The 17,930-nt window shown below is 43.4% G+C and overlaps 1 protein-coding gene across 1 annotated transcript; it reads right to left on the bottom strand.

Annotated features, from left to right (window-relative positions):
- Positions 1-1,430: 1,430 nt before the first annotated feature.
- Positions 1,431-16,593, bottom strand: LOC308352863 (acyl-coenzyme A amino acid N-acyltransferase 2-like). Its single transcript, XM_080819330.1, has 4 exons — positions 16,392-16,593; positions 7,908-8,407; positions 7,445-7,647; positions 1,431-4,130 (listed from the first exon to the last, which is right to left on the bottom strand). The coding sequence occupies exons 2-4, from the start codon at positions 8,368-8,370 to the stop codon at positions 3,537-3,539; spliced, it is 1,260 nt and encodes a 419-aa protein (XP_080675456.1). The 5' UTR covers positions 8,371-8,407; positions 16,392-16,593; the 3' UTR covers positions 1,431-3,536.
- Between the last annotated feature and the right edge of the window lie 1,337 nt (positions 16,594-17,930).

The raw sequence follows: 17,930 nt of genomic DNA on the forward strand, positions 1-17,930 counted from the left end.
AAGGTGATGGATGGATGTGTTAACTAACCTACTTGTATAATCATTTCATAATATATATGTATATCAAATCATCAAGTTATACACCTTAAAATTTATTCAGTGTTATTTGTCAATTATATCTCAGTAAAGCTGAGGGGGAAAATGAGAACAGGCTTCAGGGAATCAAACCCAACTGCAGATTGGGAAAATTAAAAATAATGATCATCAAAATAACACCCCAGAGGTGAGCTAGATAGCAATTTGGACATGGCTGAAGCACAAATTAGTGAGGTGAACAATTCAACTGTAAAGTTCTCCAAGAATACAGGGAGCTCGGGATAGCAGGGGGAGGGACAAAAAATATATATATGAGAAAAATTTAATACTCATGGAAAATATATCCAGAAACTCCAAAATTCTCCTAATTGGAGTTCCAGAAGGAGAGAGTAGAAAAAATGTAAAGATTAAAATGGTCTTAAGAGTAATAGAAGCAAATATCTAAAGCTGAAGGCAGGTCACCTGGGTGGCTCAGTTTTTTAAAGCCCCTGCCTTCTGCTCGCCTTCTGCTCAGGTAATGATCTCAGGGTCCCAGTATGGAGCCCTACATAGGGTTTCCTACTCAGGGGGGAGCCTGCTTCTCATTCTGCCCTTCCCCCCACTCGTGATCTATCTCTCTCTCTCTCTCTCTCTAAAATAAATAAAATCTTTTAAAAAAATAATAAAGTAGAAGACAACCATGTCTTGAATTTGGAATGGATTATACAGTACCAAGTAAAATTAATTAACATAGTAATGATAAACCCACCCCTACTTATATCTTGAAGAAATTTCAGAACACTAGGAATGAGAAAATTGTAAAAAATTTTCAGATACAGAGTAAAAAAAAAATAAAATAGAATTAGGAAAATCTGAGGGGCGCCTGGGTGGCTCAGTGGGTTAAAGCCTCTGCCTTCGGCTCGGGTCATGATCTCAGGGTCCTGGGATCGAGCCCCGCATCGGGCTCTCTGCTCAGTGGGGAGCCTGCTTCTCCCTCTCTCTCTGCCTGCCTCTCTGCCTACTTGTGATCTCTGTCTGTCAAATAAATAAATAAAATCTTTAAAAAAAAATGGTTTAAAAAAAAAAAAAAAGAATTGGGAAAATCTGAACCAAAGGAGAAAAAAATCCCATGAAGTAAGAAGACTCAGACTTCTCACTGACAACAATGGACGCCAAAATAAAAAAGTCAAAGTCTATTAACATCAAATTCTTCAAGTATAAAATTCATTATTGCAAAGTGAGCAAAATAGAGACGTTTTTAAATTTGTTAAGATTCAGGTGAATAGGAATCTTTTAAAATAATTACTTGAGTTTGTCCTTTAGGAAATGACCAAATGAAAGATAAAGCCAAGAATTTAAAAGATAGGCTGTAAGGAACTATAAGCAGAAAGGACACGTTGAAGCTTTGGTGTATGTTAAATATGTATTTATTGTGAAACGAATCAGTAATCTGAAATTAATGGAGCTGTCATGGAGAAAAAGATTCAATACGTGCCAAAGTTCTTGCCTTTGGGGGAAGAAAGGTAAATATATTGATTGTATCTTTTATTTTTTAGCTTTTTATATGAAAAATTACAACCACTCATAAAAAATATTATGACAAACTTCACTATAGCCACAATCTAGAAGTAATAATTATTCACATTTTGCCATATTCCTGTAGTATTTTAGAACAATTCCCAGATATCACAACCCTTCACCTTTAAATATGTCGGTATACATCTTTATCTAAAAGTGACTTTTTACATAACCACAATACCATTTTGACAGCTAACAAGATAATAGCAATTTCATAGTATCCTTTAATATCCAGTCCATATTCAGATTTTTCTAATTGTCCCCAAAATGTTTTTTTACAGTTATTTTGCTCAAACCAAACCCACAAATAGCATTTGGTTGATATGTCTCATAAGTCTTTTTTAATGCTTGATAGTTCCATAGTTCACTCCAATGCCAAAAGAAAAAAAGGGGGGGGGGGATTGCACAAAGGAAAAATCCCCAACTTTTTCATGAAACAAGCTTCTGAAAAAAACCAAGTCAATTGCTAATTAACTTAACGGTGAGACCAGATTATACAATGACCCACAACCTGGATTTGTTTGTCTCTTCGGAAGGTTGTTTAACTGGTCTCTAGGCACTGTATCAATAAGAAGTTTGATCTAAAGGTTTGATTAGGTTCAAGTTTAGTACCGTTGTTAGAAGTAATCTAAGTAGTGCTACACACTCCACCTTACATCTCGTCATGAAGCACATTATGTAAAAATGACCATTTTAAGAGATGTTAAGTTTGATCCATGGGTTCAGGTGGTAACAGTCTGATCCTCAACTGCAAATTTCCTTACCCCTTCCCCTTAGCTGATACCTTGTACTTTGGTAAAGTTATTCTTGGGTTTAAAGGTGGGGGGGTAGTAAATCAGGAACTATCTAGAAATTAACAAAATGAGAACAATGCCAGAAAAATAAACACAAAAAAATTGGAGAAGGAATGAATTTATTTTAAAACAACAGAAATCAAGGAATCAGGACAAAAAGACTTGACCAAGAAACAAACCAAAAATTGTTCTTGGAAAAGATCCACAAAATAGAAAAATATTAGGTAAGTCAGGTTGAGAGGAAAAAAGAGAAAGAATGCAAATAATAGGGGATGTGTGCAAAATTATAAGTGAAAAATGTGTTCTAAAAAATATGGGTGAAATTCTGAGAAAATAGGAATGACCAGGTTGGCTCCAAAGAAATTTTAAAACCCAAAAATCGTCTAGTAAAATCAGACACAAAAGCAACATGAGTCCATTTAATGAAATGTAATTCACCACATTAACAGAGTGAAGGAAGAAAGCATTGTGAAAATAATTATAGCCAATTCTGATACACTAATTACTACATACCTGGACTATTCTAATTGCTTTAAATATATTAATATATTAACTAACTTCGATAACTAATTTCAATAAATGCTATAAAAGCACGTGATTAAATTCAATCCCATTCCTAATTAAAATTAGAAAAAAGAATATATTTTATGGATAAAATGAAACATCACTATTCTGAGAAAAAAATAAAGTATCTATTGGAAATCTATAAAGAGCATTACATGAGATGGTGACATTAGAACTTTTCATATCAAATGTCAGAAACTCAATTTTAAACAGAAGTGACTTGTTTTTCCACAAGTAACTTGGAAGTTCCAGGGATTTAATCTAGATCGGCAATCCCTGGGTCCAAGGTATCCCTACCTGGGAAACAAAAGATGATTCAATTTGCTAGAGCATCACAGTTTTGAGACAGCAATGTACCCTGGTGCATAGAAACTAAGATTCAGTTTACAAAAAGTTCAAATTCCATACAAATTTGTCAGATATTGATCCTGTGCAATTAGCCCTTGATTTTTGCCCTACTTCCTAACAACTGATTCGGGATAACTATGAATCTAGAGAAGTCAGGAGAACCTCCTCTTCCCATCCTATCCCTGCCTTAGTCTTATTTTTTTGTCTCCCCACTTCATCATCACCCTGAGCCCTGGCTCAGAGTTTGCTTCTGGCTTGAACAAGGTGTTGCCTGAAGAATTTCAGGATCTCTCCCCAGGAGTGCTCCTGAGCTGCGGCATGGGCAGTGGGGTCCCCTCCCCAGAGCAGGGGCGAAGAAAGTTTCATGTTTGGGGAAGCATAACACAGGGGTGTGTAGGGCGGCTCGATGAGATGGCCCGCCCCCGGGTACACCAGCATCCTTCCATTGTTTCTCCCGTGGTTCTGCAGCTGGTGCAGAGCCTGCTCAGCATACTCCCTGCTCTTCAAGCATTCATCGTTCTCTCCAACAATGAAGAGGATCGAACCCTGGGCCTTTTCAACAGGAAGCACGCTCCGCTGATTCACCTTATCCTGGGGGTCCCCCCTGAAGTGGAGGAGGCGTACAGCCCCGGACATGTCAAACTGCAAGCGCTCCATATACATGGGGATGGGTGCTATCACCAGATCTTTGTACCTGAGCGGAAATTCGTAGATGGCAGTGGTCCCATTGATGCAGATGGTGGCTACCACCTGCTTCAGGAAGCAAGCCATGGCCAGCCCGATCTCTGCACCTTTGCTAACGGAGATCACTCCAATTCCTGGCGTTTGGACCTGAGGAACAAAATAAAGCGAACCCATCACAGGCCATACTTGAAGGATCTGCCCTGCAGGCCAGTAAGCTAGTGTCATGGAAACAGTCAGACATCCAATATGGGATGGGAGTCCTAGCACTGGGGTTTACCAGCTTCTGTGACTGAAAACATTGCCCCCTTGCCTTCTGGAAGCCTTATTGTCTTATGGGGGTGGGGATAATATTCTCTACCCTGCGGGATTGTTGTACGGATTTAGTGAAACAATAGAAATAAAAACTTCATCAGAGGGAGTATTCCAGAAAAGCAAAAAGAGTTTAAATACACCAGCAACATTCAACATCACCTATAGAAGCAGGTAAACTTAGGAATCCAATTCTTCTCCCCAGCTAGTTAAAGAGGGTCCTGGGTCCTTTTGAGTATTATGTAGGTGTTGTTCATATTTAAATAGCAACTTACAGCTACAGAGGTTTTGCGTATCCATTAATCCAAGAGCTAATCATGAAAGCGCTGGGAGGGTAAAAATGCAAGACTTGGATTCTATAAACAGTTGAATCCTGGCGCCCCATCTAATAGGAAAAGTAGTAAGTCATAGGAGGGGGTCCTTAATTCTGTGGAAGGCTGAGGGAGCAGAGGGAAGGAAGAAGTTTGGGAGACGAGTAGGAAAAGGAAGAGCATTTTGGGCAGAGAGAGGCAAACACATGGCAACCTGATACGTTTACTTTGTTTACAGTTGTATGCCCAGGCCCTGTCATCAGTTCACCTAAAAAAAAAAAAAAAAAAGTTGTGTTTTGTTTTGCTTTAGTTACAGCTTTCTGAGATCCAGTTTTCAAGTTTCTACTTCAATAGGTCTGAGTGGGCCCAAGAATCTCATACTAGAGCATATCCCTTCCAGGAAATCCAGTGCGCGTCTACATTTGGGAATCATTCCTAAGAGGAACAGGCTGGAGAGGGAGGGAGGAGACTCTCATCACAATGGCGGTACCACAGGGGAGCAGTGAGGAGGGAGCAAACTACAACAGTGAGTGGCAGGGAGGGTGAAGAAGTTGTGACGTAGGAAGAACGATTGGGGAATAGACCCTGAAGCCCTTTGGGACTGGTTGAGGATGTAGGGAAGGGAGAGAGGGAAAAACAGATGAGCCAGGATGACAAGGTGGGTTTTTCAAGAGTTCACTGTGTGCTGGGTCCTCAGCTAAGTGCTTTACACACAAATGGTCTCTGCTTGCCTTTCCAGTAAGAGCCCCAGAGATTCAGGAAGGCTACAAGTCTTGCTTAAGGTTACAACAGTATCAAGGGGCCAAGGTGGGAACTGAATCTCTTCTGATGATACTGAATCTGAATGTTGCCAATTGCCCTTCCTCCTCAGCTAAAGTCACACATAGTGACATTTGAAATGAAAAAAAAAATTTTTTTTTTAACTTGAAAACATTTTATCAGGGATTTAATTCCTTCTAGACAATCCTTTAAAGAGAGCCAAATATACTCGGAAAAATCACACGTGGCTACCTGGGTGCTTCAGTGGGTTAAGCCTCTGCCTTCAGCTCAGGTCATGATCTCAGGGTCCTGGAATCGAGCCCCGAATTGGGCTCTCTGCTCAGTGGGGAGCCTGCTTCCCCCTGTCTCTCTGCCTGCCTCTCTGCCTACCCGTGATCTCTCTCTGTCAAATAAATAAATAAAACCTTTGAAGAAAAAAAAAGAAAAATCACATGTATGTTTGGTGGCGATGACGGCAGTTTCACTGAAGGTGAAGATACTGATAATACTCCAATAAGAGACACGAGGCCGTGTCTCCTATTGGAGTCAAGGTTCTCCAAGGAGAGTCAAGGCTCTCCAGGGAGAGAACGGTATGAGTCATGGAGCCAGGATAACCAAAGAGTTTGGAGCAAAGGCGCTGCCATAAGGGCCATCTAGTTTTTTGACACATGACTTAATCTGAGGGTGCCTTCTTATCTGAAAAACGAGGACGTCAACAGGACTCACATCACGAAGTAATTGTAAGTGCTCAATAAGAGTGCTTTAAGAAAAAAAGATCTTATTTATTTAACAGAGAGAGACACAGCGAGGGAGGGAACACAGCAGGGGGAGTGGGGGAGTGGGAAAGGGAGAAGTGGAATACCCGCTGAGCAGGGAGCCTGATGTGGGGCTCGATCCCAGGACCCTGGGATCATGACCTGAGCTGAAGGCGGAGGCTTAACCCACTGAGCCACCCAGGCACCCCTTAAGTAAGAGTGATTTTTGAGCATTTAGCATAGAGTCAAACAGAGAGCTGTTTAGTAACTGTTAGCTGGTATGATTGTTTTACCATGACAGGCTGAACCATAAAACATAACTGATATTCGAACATTTTCAAACTGGAAAACCAGAATTATTATGTTTCAACTTAACAGAATGTCAACCCAGGCACTGACCACGTGATATTTATTCCTATTATTCTGTTTTTAGTCACCAACACAAACATCAGTACTTCGAGACCTCTTCAAGAGGTCTAGATTATAATTCATCTGATATTTAATTCCTAGAAAAAAAGCTGGATTATGAGACGTACTAGTTCAGTCCTTCTCAAACCTGAACGTGCATCCGAGTCACCTGGGGATCTTGTTAAAATGCAGATGCTGACAGGGCTGTGTCCTGAGAGTCTGCATTCAAACAGCTCTCTGGTCCTACCACGGCCTCTGGACCGTGGACCACATTTTGCATGGTACAACAATACTTGACAGAGTTCTAAAATGATCCTTCCTGTCTAGATTCCTTTCCTGGCTTTGGGCTTTACACACTTACTTGGGGTTCAGTTCTGCCCCTAGATCTGATACTAATTGATGAGCTAATTCAGCTAATCAGATGGTGTGGCCTCATCCATTCTGCAGACAATTCCACTCTCCTTCTGTGGCCCAGCTCTGAAACTGAACTGCGCATTCTGAGTCTCAGGACTCTTGAGGGGGACTTAACTTCAGCACTGCCCATGTAGAGACAATCACTGAAGTCTGAAACCACGTCAAGCCAGAGAATTCATCATTTGAGATCAGCAGCTGATAAAAATTGAAGAGTTACTGATGAATAAGTCATGTAAGGAGTCTTGGCTTTTTTTTTCTTTCCATTGAAGATAACCATAACGTACCCACCATTTATTGTCCCCTGTGCCAGTAAGCTGATCAGCAACCCAGCAATCCCACAAGGTTGACATCATCATCCCCATTTTAAGGGCAAACAGTGCTATGCCCAAATGGAAACAGATTGGTAAAATAAGCAAAACAGACATTTCTGGGGGTTTTTTGGTTTGTTTTTTGGGGGGTTTTGGCTATAATGTTACAAGCTAGAATGAAAAGTATTCTAAATTACCTTGGGATGAGCTAGTAGCAAGTTAGCGGCTTCCTCAAAATATTCCAGGTCGATCTCCTGCAGTAACTCGGGCAGATCTTCGTAGGCAAAATACGCTAATGCCAACACAGCAAAGCCATGCGCAGCCAAAAGACTGGCCCGAAATTCAACCAGACCCCCTCGGCCTCCAAACAAATCAATGACTCCTGGGAAAGGACCTTCCCCTGAAAGCAACAAAAAGAAAAGAGAATGGGATCAGAAAGAGTGGAAAGAGGTTCAAGTGGCTAAGAGGGGGAGTACAAGGTGAGAAAATAAATTCCACTTTCACACACATACACACACACACACACACACACACACACACACTGGCATGTTGGTTTTAAACTATTGTGGGAAATACTAGTTCTCCAAGAATGTGATGCCATTTGTTTTTGTTTTTATATTCATCAACAACATTTCCTGTATCACCAAAGATTAGTCTTACCTGGAGGCAGAAAAAGGGCTCCCCGCACCCGACCTTCTCGGACCTGCACCCGCTGTACCCCAGGGGCCGAAAACCAGCGCTGGACCACCTGGCTGGCTATGGGCTCTTCTGTGCTGAAATCTTGGAGACCAACTGTGTCGTAGAGGTTCAGAGTGACCCAAAAGGGGCTGTTCATCACATCTTGCTTAAGCAGCCTCCTGAAAGCCTTCTGACACTTCAGAGACCAGAAGAGGCCCATGGGGTGGACCCCCACATAGTCGCCTCCAAATGCAGGAGCCTCCATTAGGTCCAGCTCACCAACCTCGTTCGCCTTGTAGAAGGCTTTGGACCGGAACACATTCCCCTTCTCATCCTTCAGAGATGCTGTTAGGGTCACCAACTGCAACGGGGGCAGGCCCGTCACTCGGATATGCACCGGCTCATCTACAAGGGCACTTGCTGGGGTGGCTGTCAGCTGGAACATTGGCAAATTGCAAAGGGACGGAGTGGTCTTCCCTGCCCTGGAGGGTGAGAGGAGACTTGGAGTTGGAGACCGAAATCCCAGGAGAAAGATCGAGACAAGGCTTGCGTTAGGTCTGGCCAAGCTCTGCTTCTAGAGAGCTCATGCAAAATATACAGAACGTTCAGAGGAAGGAAAAGAAGACGTGCAAGAAAACTCATTATTCTCATTTTACATATGAGGAAACAGGTTGAGTGACAAGCTCAAAGCCTCATGAATAATTAGCAGTAGAACTGGAAATTCAAGCTAAGGCTGATACCGCAGCCTCCTGTCTTCTCCATTGTAACACTGTAGAAAACCTTCATTTCATGGTTTGGGGTAAGTTGAGCTTTAATTCTTCAGTTGAGATAATACCCATTTGACCTACTTCATGGGGTGTATTTTAGGATCTAAGGAGGTAATGCATGGAAAAGCCCTTACAGGAAGGATCAGTGTTGCTTTTTAAGCCCCACACCTACCTGGGGTCGAGTTACAGGAACAAGAAATATACTATGGTGTTGTTTGTCTCTAATCCCTCTCTCTCGTTATAAGACCAACTTCCAGCTCTTTTTTTTGTGTTCCCATTATTTACTCCTTTTAAGGGAAAATAGAACTCTATGATGTTTGGGGGGGGGGTTTCGAAGATTTTGTTTATTTATTTGACAAAGAGAAACAGCGAGGGTGAGAACACAAGCAGGGGGAGTGGGAGAGGGAGAAGCAGGCTTCCAGCCGAGCAGGGAGCCCGATGCAGGGCCCGATCCCAGGACCCTGGGATCATGACCCGAGCCACCCAGGTGCCCCAAAACTCTATGATCTTGTCTCTGTTTTTATGCCTTTCTGATGGACTGATAAATGTCAAAATGTCGTCTGTGGTAGAGACTGTAACAGACTTTGGGCCAGCTATTTCGGGCTCTGCTCCATTAATGAGCAAAATTTGAGCTATTTCCTCCTTCCTTACATCCTGTCTCCTTTCCTTTCTTCTCTCTCTCCTCCCTTTCCTCCTTTCTTCCATACCTCATACTCACCAAAAAAAAAAAAAAAAAAAAAAAAGAGCCTATTTATAGATAACAGATGCAGAGTAAAATAAAAATAAAATAGAACTGGGAAATATGAACCAAATCAGGCATTGGTCAGAGAAAACCTAGAGCAAGAAAAGTAAAGCTTTTCATGTGCTGTAAGTTTGGCACCAAATTAGTGATGGCCAAAGGAGAAAAAGTAATTTGGTCAGTTCCATTGTTCTAATTACTATCATAGAAAAAGTTACCAGGTCCTCAAGGGAAAGGAAAAAGAGAGGTCTTTCCAGTATTTAGCTCTGTAAGAAATTTCTTTTATGAAACTTTGACATAGGTATGTGTCATTTTTTTTGACAAAATCTTGATAGACGTTGTAATGATAGAAAAGCCCCCTAAAGCCCAGGGATGGAGATTCAATAGCTATGTTGACACCATGTGACCTCAACCTGAGGCCATGGCAGGTTGGATTCAGGGTTGAATTCCTGATTCAAGATGTGCCAGGGATATTTTCCCCTTGCCTATTTAGAATGGGGACCCAGAGATCACCAGTCATTCTGATTTGTCAGAAATTCCCCATAATGGTCACTCTTACTCTATGTGTACATTTTTTTTATTTTTATTTTTTTTAAAGATTTTATTTATTTGACAGACAGAGATCACAAGTAGGCAGAGAGGGAGGCAGAGAGACAGGGAGGAAGAAGGCTCCCTGCAGAGCAGAGAGCCCGATGCAGGGCTCGATCCCAGGACCCCGAGATCACGACCTGAGCCGAAGGCAGAGGCTTAACCCACTGAGCCACCCAGGCGCCCCTATGTGTACATTTTTGCTATTTCCACCAAAGAGTATGCCAGAGATTAGATGAGAGTGACATTTCCTATAAGAAGCAGTTCTCTCAAGAGAATGATATGGATTAGATAAACATGAAACAAATAAATGAGAGAGAGCGAGAGAGAGAGAGAGAGAGAGAGACACCACTTGTCAGGCCACCCGTGTGTGCTTGTGAACCCTGTCTCAGGTTTCCCCACTGAAGACAAGGAAAGGACCAGATGATCAGTAATGCCATAGTCATTGCCCCTTGCAATGTGGGCTAAATAAAGCCAGTGTCTTTCACACCTTGTATCTTGGGATGGATGTACCTTTGCGAGGATTTGGTAGGGATCCAAGGCAAAGTTTGACAGACTGCCTTCCCAGCAGTTGGCTGTGAATCTAACAGACCTCAGACTTATGAAGCCTATGTGTCATCACTTCCTTATAGTCAAGAAACAAGAAGAGTCCAGAATTAAAATACACACATACACAACACACACACGTGTGTGCATGCATACACACATGAACGAAGACTCAGTACCTATACACCTGGGGTTCTGAGGAACCCTGAGGTTTCATGAAATGTAATTAGGGGTTTCCACTAGGGTTCTTTTTTTTTTTTTTTTTTAAGATTTTATTTATTTATTTGACAGACAGAGATCACAAGTAGGCAGAGAGGCAGGCAAAGAGAGGAGGAAGCAGGCTCCCTACCGAGCAGAGAGCCCGATGTGGGACTCTATCCCAGGACTCCGGGATCATGACCTGAGCCAAAGGCAGAGGCTTTAGCCCACTGAGCCACCCAGGCGCCCCCAGAGGGGGTTCTTGATGGTTAGTGAGCACTCTATTGCATGGGGAGGAAGGTGGTAGGCTGATCATGTCTGCCCCTCCTTCCTGAATTACCTACCCCAAACTCCCTTTACACTTTGAGAAATGAGTTAAGGGAGTAAACAAACCCTCCTGGTGTAAGAGAAAATCAGAGGAAAATCCGCATCCCGAAAAATGAATCCTTACCCAGTGCAACTCCGCTGTGTAACGACACTTGGCTATTATTTGTGAGCATTGCAAAGTGTGGACAGAGTAAGAAAGGCATAAAGTAGAGGCAGTATAAGAATAATATTGTAACAAGGAATCGTATTTTCAAGAATTTTCCTCACTTTGGGACACCTGGAACATCAGGCTCCCTGCTCAGCGGAGAGTCTGCTTCTTCCACTGCCTGTCACTCCCCCTGCTCATGCCTGCCACCCTCCCTATTCCAGCAGGTGCATAAACAATGAATTTTGGAACACTGAAAAAAAATTAAATTAAATTAAAAAAATAAAAATAAAATTTAAAAAAATCTTTTAAAAAAAGAATTTTCCCCCTTTATTTATTATGCCACTCTTTTTTTTTTTTTTTTAAAGATTTTATTTATTTATTTGTCAGAGAGAGAAAGAGCGAGAGAGCACAGGGAGACAGAGTGGCAGGCAGAGTCAGAGGGAGAAGCAGGCTCCCTGCCGAGCAAGGAGCCCGATGCGGGACTCGATCCCAGGACGCTGGGATCATGACCTGAGCCGAAGGCAGCTGCTTAACCAACTGAGCCACCCAGGCGTCCCTATGCCACTCTTTTATATTTTGGTAAGCATTTGCCTTTTATAAACATATCTGATGGTCCAATAGGCTGATTTTTGAAGACAAATGGAAAGTGGAAGAAGAGGACTGAGGGACTGGAGACATGCCTCATGAGATCAGAAATGGAGAATTACCGTCTTCTGAGTCAATTCACAAGAGACAACTCGCTGTCAAGTCTGTCTAGACAATGAAGCTACTAACCGCTGGGATTTATACTAGCTGGTAATATAAGTTGTCCTGTCCCATGAGCATCATCTTTAACAAACAATTTTAAAATGTAGCGACAGCTCCAGGAAAATTGAAAAGGCAATCATACACCACAATCATCTGACAAGGAAAGGGCCTGGTTCTTTTAAATGACTACTGGAATTCTATCCTCTCCTTGGTCCCGTTTTTTTTTTCTCTAACAGAAAAAAATGTGTTGAGCACTTACTAAACGCTAGCCACTGGGTAATATTAATTCCCGTAATAAAGCCTTTCCACTTTTCAAGGTCCTTTCATGGTCATTATTAAGTCAGGAGATTGAACTCAGGTGACTTAGCCAAGTTTGTCTGTGTTAATGGTGCAAAAAGAATTTTAACCCATGCCATCTGACCCTTCATTTAAATCTTATTTATGGGGCACCTGGGTGGCTCAGTGGGTTAAAGCCTCTGCCTTCGGCTCAGGTCATGATCCCAGGGTCCTGGAATCGAGCCCCACTCAAGCCCTGCATCAGGCTCTCTGCTCAGCAGGGAGCCTGCTTCCCACCCCCCCATCCCCCCACCCACCTCTCTGGCTGCCTCTCTGCCTACTTGTGATCTCTGCCTGTTAAATAAATAAATAAATCTTTATAAAAAAAAATAAATCTTATTTATTTTCCCCAAATGACAGGAAGAATGTGAACATGCATTTTTTTTTCCTGGCCTCGCCCACCCTTGTTTCTTTTTCACTACTTTCTTGTCTTTAGTTTCTTTTTTTCCTTTCCCTGACTCTGAAGCTTTTAATGACAGATACAGCCTGATACATAGTACAGCAGGATTGATAACGGAATAGTAGGATTGAATTTTATAGTCCACAAACCCCCATGTGCACAAAACGCAATGTTTTCCTATTATCCTAGCTTCAGCGTAATTTCTCTTTTCAGTCCTTGTTCCTCCAGGTGGCAGAGATACATGCACAGAATTCAGAGCACTCTGCTTTTCCCTGCAGTCCAAGTAAGTCCCAGTGACTTGTACGGTGCTAAAAGACTTGGCCGGAACACCATGCTCCTATATTTTTATGCATTCTTCCAAACCCATTTTGCAATGTATGCCGGGGGTCCAAATTTAGATACCTGGAGGGGTGGGTAATATAAGTTTGCAGGGAAAGGTCAGAAAGAATGCAATATAAGACGGTAGTGAAATAAAGATCTGCCCAGTCTAAAGGCATTCAGATGTATTCTCCTAAAAACAAAACAACACAAAATAACACAGCCACACAACAACAGAAACCCCAAAGTGCATACCACACAAAACGCACCTATTTGTGACTTTGGGAATTCACATCCTCCTAATAGGGTTTTTGTAACTCAAAAAAATACTTTCTTGGCCTTTGTTTTTGTGCCATTCTTTCCTGAAGCTCGGAGGGCCAACTGACCTCTCTCCGGTAGAAGGACAAGGTGAAATGGAAACACCAAAATATGGTGGTGGGAAGTGGGAGGTAAGGACTCCCACAATATTATTTCCACCGGTGTATGGCAATTTAGCCCTGCCCCCAATATCCACAGCCCTCCAACTGTCTCCTTATTACCTCTCACCACGCTTAATATTCGTGACTTTTTTCCGCTTTCCCTATATTCTAATTCTCTTGTCTTTATTCTCAACTGGATCCCAACTAACCCATATACTATGATAGGAATTAATACCTTTGTTAATAAGGCTTTTGGCTCTCAAAACCAGTCTGTCACAGATTTCCTAGAATAAGTTGTAAGAAGCTTTAAAGCTTATCCTATCCAACGCTGTATTGTCAACATCGATAAAGCACCTACTGTATACAGGGATGATTTTCGTCTTCTGGGCTCTCCACCATGCCACTCAGAGCACATAATATGTTACTGAAACGTACACTAGAGCCATTTATGCTGTGTTTTTGCTTTCCTGTGAATCTGTAAATTTCTTGAGGGCAGGATCCTGTCTGATGTGTCTTTGTCACACTCACTGCACAGGGAGCCCTTCATTTCCTGGTTGTCAACTGATTATTCAAAATGATTATTGATTGTGCTCTCCACTTCATTCCCCTAAGCTCTCATCCATTTACCTAAGTCTGCCTTACTGTTTACAGTCTTTTTCACTTCCCAGTCTAATCTCTGCAATCTAGTCAGACAGATCTCAACACAAAAATAATCGAATCACTCTCCTGCTCTGAACTTCGATGGCCGCAGGGTGAAGGGTGAAGTCTAAATCCTCTGCTCTAGCATTAAGACCCTTTGCAGGGGAATGGTTCCACCATAGCACCCTGGAGGGTTTCCCCGTGCGCACAGGCAGAACTTGGACCACCAGGACCTAAATCGGGGTGGGATGCCTCGTGACTGCGGGAACATGGCAAGATAGGCAATCTTCATTGGAGGCTCCACAAGAGTGTTTTCTCACCTGTCCCTCTTATCCTTTTTTTAAATTGAAATATAATTGACATATGAGATTAGTTTCAGGTGTACAACATTCGACAACTAATACACATTACCAAACAATCAGTGAAAGGTTTAGTTACCATGTGTCATCATACAAGGTTCTTACACTGTTATTGGCTCTATATTCCCTATGCTGTACTCCACACCCCGATGACTTATTTACTTAATAAGCGGAAGATTGTAGCTCTTAATTGTCTCTGCCTATCTTACGGGAGGCTGCCATGAGACATTTTCCCATCCACTTCCCTGGTTCCAGAGAGGTGTACGACTTTGGGGCACGGCTGCAGGCTCTGTGACAGTTTTGCTGCGGTCTGGAGTTGGCTCCCCAGCAACCGTGCTGAGGTCATGGGGCCCCATTTGTTTCAGCGCCATTGTTTCAGGGTGTAAGACAAGGACTCAGACAGCTGGAGCCTGTGGCTTCTCTTGCCTTCACTATCTATGTAAATGATAAACTGTCTTAATCTAACAGGGGTTCATTATTTCTTTAACAGCTGAATCTGTCAGTCTTGGACTTGGACTTCCCTTTGTGTTTGGAGCCCTTTATAATAATCAGATTCGATCAAAACCTTATCCAACTAACCCCAGCCTACTTACTAATCCAACCAACCATCTCATTATAACACATAGCACAGGATGTTACAAAAATCTGCTTCTTTATCTCCCTCCCTTTTTGCTCTAGCAATGTAGTAGCCTCTAGCCACCTACAGCTAATGAAATTTCAGTTTATTAAAAACAAATAAAATTTTAATTCCTTGGTCACAGTAACCACATTTTAATTGTTCAATAGCCACACATGACTAGTGGCTACTACACTGGGCAATTCTGATAGAGAATATTTCTATCACCCTAGAATATTCTATTGAACAGCACTCACCTGGATTGTTAATTATTCCTCAGGGGCAAGAATTACACTTTGCTCGACACTCTATTCCTCAGTCTCTAGAATAGCATCAGGCACGTAGTGATGCTCAGTTAAGTATTAGAGTAATTAAATGAAAGAATAAATGATAAGTGGAAAGGTTAAAAAAAAAAAAAAAAGAATAACATTCCTCAGAGAGTACAAAGAAGAAAGAACAGAAGCCCAACTGAATTCTCAGAGGCTACTTCTGAAGATGTGAGACTCTTCCACATCCGATGGAGTAAAGTCTCCAAGCTTCCTCCCATCTCTGCAGCAGAAGCCTAAACACTGCACCTCGCTGAGTGTCCATGAAACTGAAGCCACAAAGCAGCCAGAGGGCAAGAAACAAGCTGCCCCACACAGGATTCGCCTTCCAGGGGTTGCAGAGAGAGCCCTCGGCTATACAGGAGCCTCTTGGGCTGAAAGCTGAAAGCCGAAAGCCATGTTGTGGAGCAGGCTCCCGACTCCCAGGATGAAGGGTATCAAGGTTACATATGCCACTGCGCGACCTTGACCCACCTGGAGAAAAGACAGCCAGGAGCTGCTAAGATGCTAGCGCAGCAAGTGGCAGGAAACAATAAAAGAAAGCAAAAAGTCACCCATAGAAGTTAAACTTCCTAATCAAGAAACAAAAGTCCATTTCCTTTAGGGGCTTTTCTTCCTTCATCACAGGTATTTCCTCCCCCTCCTTCCAAGCAGTAAGTCCCAGAGAAAAATTTCTCGGGTCAAGAAGCAATCTCTCCATAACTTCGCATGAGTAGGAGGACCCTGACTGTGCAGCTACAGTCAGTCTCTAACGACCTCTTGTTAGGTGGATGCTTCTAACATAGGTCTGCGTGGCCAAGCAATCCGCCACCCACCCCCACCCCACCGCCCCGGGGTGCGAAGGACATCGCAGTTTTCCCAGAGAGCTGCGCTAGCCATGGAGATGAGGAAGGCACACAGCTGAATGAAAGCCACCTTCCTGGGTGCCCTTCCAAAACACTGAGCAGTCCCCGACCAGGCCAGGCCGTGACAGCCCGACTCCCGCACACTCACCCTGAATTCAGCTGCGAGCGGTCTGGAGTAGGACGGCTTGCTGGGCCTACTAGAGACACTGGAGGCTTCCCCAGCCTATTCTTCCGACTGAGCTAGCCAGGACCCCGCTAACCTACTCTCCCTCACAAAACTGTCAGCGTCTACTTCCTCTGACGTACATCCCCACTGATGGGACTATGGACCCTGCTGGGACGAGGTCAGCGCAGACTCTCAGGCCAGCCGCTGTACCTCTCAGTCCAAGTGTTTCACAACGGAATCTCAGGTTTCATCTGAGGGCTCTGGTTTCTAAGCACTTCCCTGACTCCTCCTCCCCACTGCGGGCTCTGGTCTCCTTGGGGATTTCCTCCTCTGAGTCCGTGGTCTCTTAGGCAACTAACTGCCTTTTTGACAGTGTCTAACACGGTAAGTCCCAAACGTCTGACGCAGTAAGTCCGCACCAGGCGATTCTAACCGAAATAAGGTCCTGGGATCTGTATGTTCAACAGGGGATTGCTAAGGCATAGCTGGGTTTTGAACTGCTCTTCCAAGGGACAGTGGAAGCCCTCCTGTTGCAAAAACGCCTCCCTGAGACCAGAACCTCTGAAATCTGCCCCACCGTTAATGTCCTCAATCCAAGTCCATGGTCAAAATGCAGGAATGATCAGGTTTACAGAATGTAGACTGTGCCTCCGGGTGGTGACTTGCTTGGAGGAGGGCACTGTGTCTTTTCATTTCTGTACCTTTTGCAGCCAGTGAGGTGTAGCTGGGAGACCACCAGTTCCTGGAATCAGAGAGACCTAGATTGGAACCCGGACTCTTTAACTGTCCATGTGATCTGACCTCAGGCAGATTGCTTTACTTCCCTTGGGCTTTGATTTCTTCTTCTTCTTCTTCTTCTTCTTCTTCTTCTTCTTTTGAAGATTTTACTTATTTATTTGGCAGAGAGAGACACAGCGAGAGAGGTAACACAAGCAGGGGGCGTGGGAGAGGGGGAAGCAAGCCTCCCATGGAGCAGGAAGTCTGATACAGGGCTCGATCCCAGAACCCCAGGATCATGACCTGAGCTGAAGGCAGACACCTAACAACTGAGCCACCCAGGTGCCCCTGTGCTTTGACTTCTTAAATAAGAGTGATATATAAATGTACTGAAAGTGAAATATTAGCCTGGGGGAAAAGGGCTGATCTCGGAAGTCACGGGCAGATTGGAAGTACTGAGGAAAGAGAATGGTGTCTCAGCACACAGCTCTCATAGCGGGTGAGAGGTACCTTGGCAGGATAGCAAGGCTCCCAGCTGAGGGACTAATCCTCAAGATCAGGTCCCAGGGTGGGATCAGTGTCATTTTTACGAAGATTCTAAGAGCAGGGCGGGAAAGGGTGGGCAAGACAGGATGCTATAGCACCCAGGTAATAAAGTGGGGGGCAGGTCAGGCTGGTAAAGAGCTAGATCTCTTCCACTCCACTTGCCCAGAACAGAAAACATCAGGGAACCTCGCTGTCCATGGGCCCCTAAAGGCTGCAGTGTATGAGGAGTGGGGACACCGGGCAGTGAAGTGATGACTG

Source organism: Martes martes, assembly GCF_963455335.1.
Source record: "Martes martes genome assembly, chromosome: 12".
NCBI classification, from domain to species: Eukaryota; Metazoa; Chordata; class Mammalia; order Carnivora; family Mustelidae; genus Martes; species Martes martes.

Coding starts and splice junctions, on each gene's coding strand:
- LOC308352863 (XM_080819330.1), bottom strand. CDS start 8,370: ATGTTCCAGCTGACAGCCACCCCAGCAAGTGCCCTTGTAGATGAGCCG. Junction 7,648..7,907: donor AGCCCTTTTTCTGCCTCCAG/GTAAGACTAATC, acceptor TGTTGCTTTCAG/GGGAAGGTCCTTTCCCAGGA. Junction 4,131..7,444: donor TGCTACTAGCTCATCCCAAG/GTAATTTAGAAT, acceptor TTTGTTCCTCAG/GTCCAAACGCCAGGAATTGG.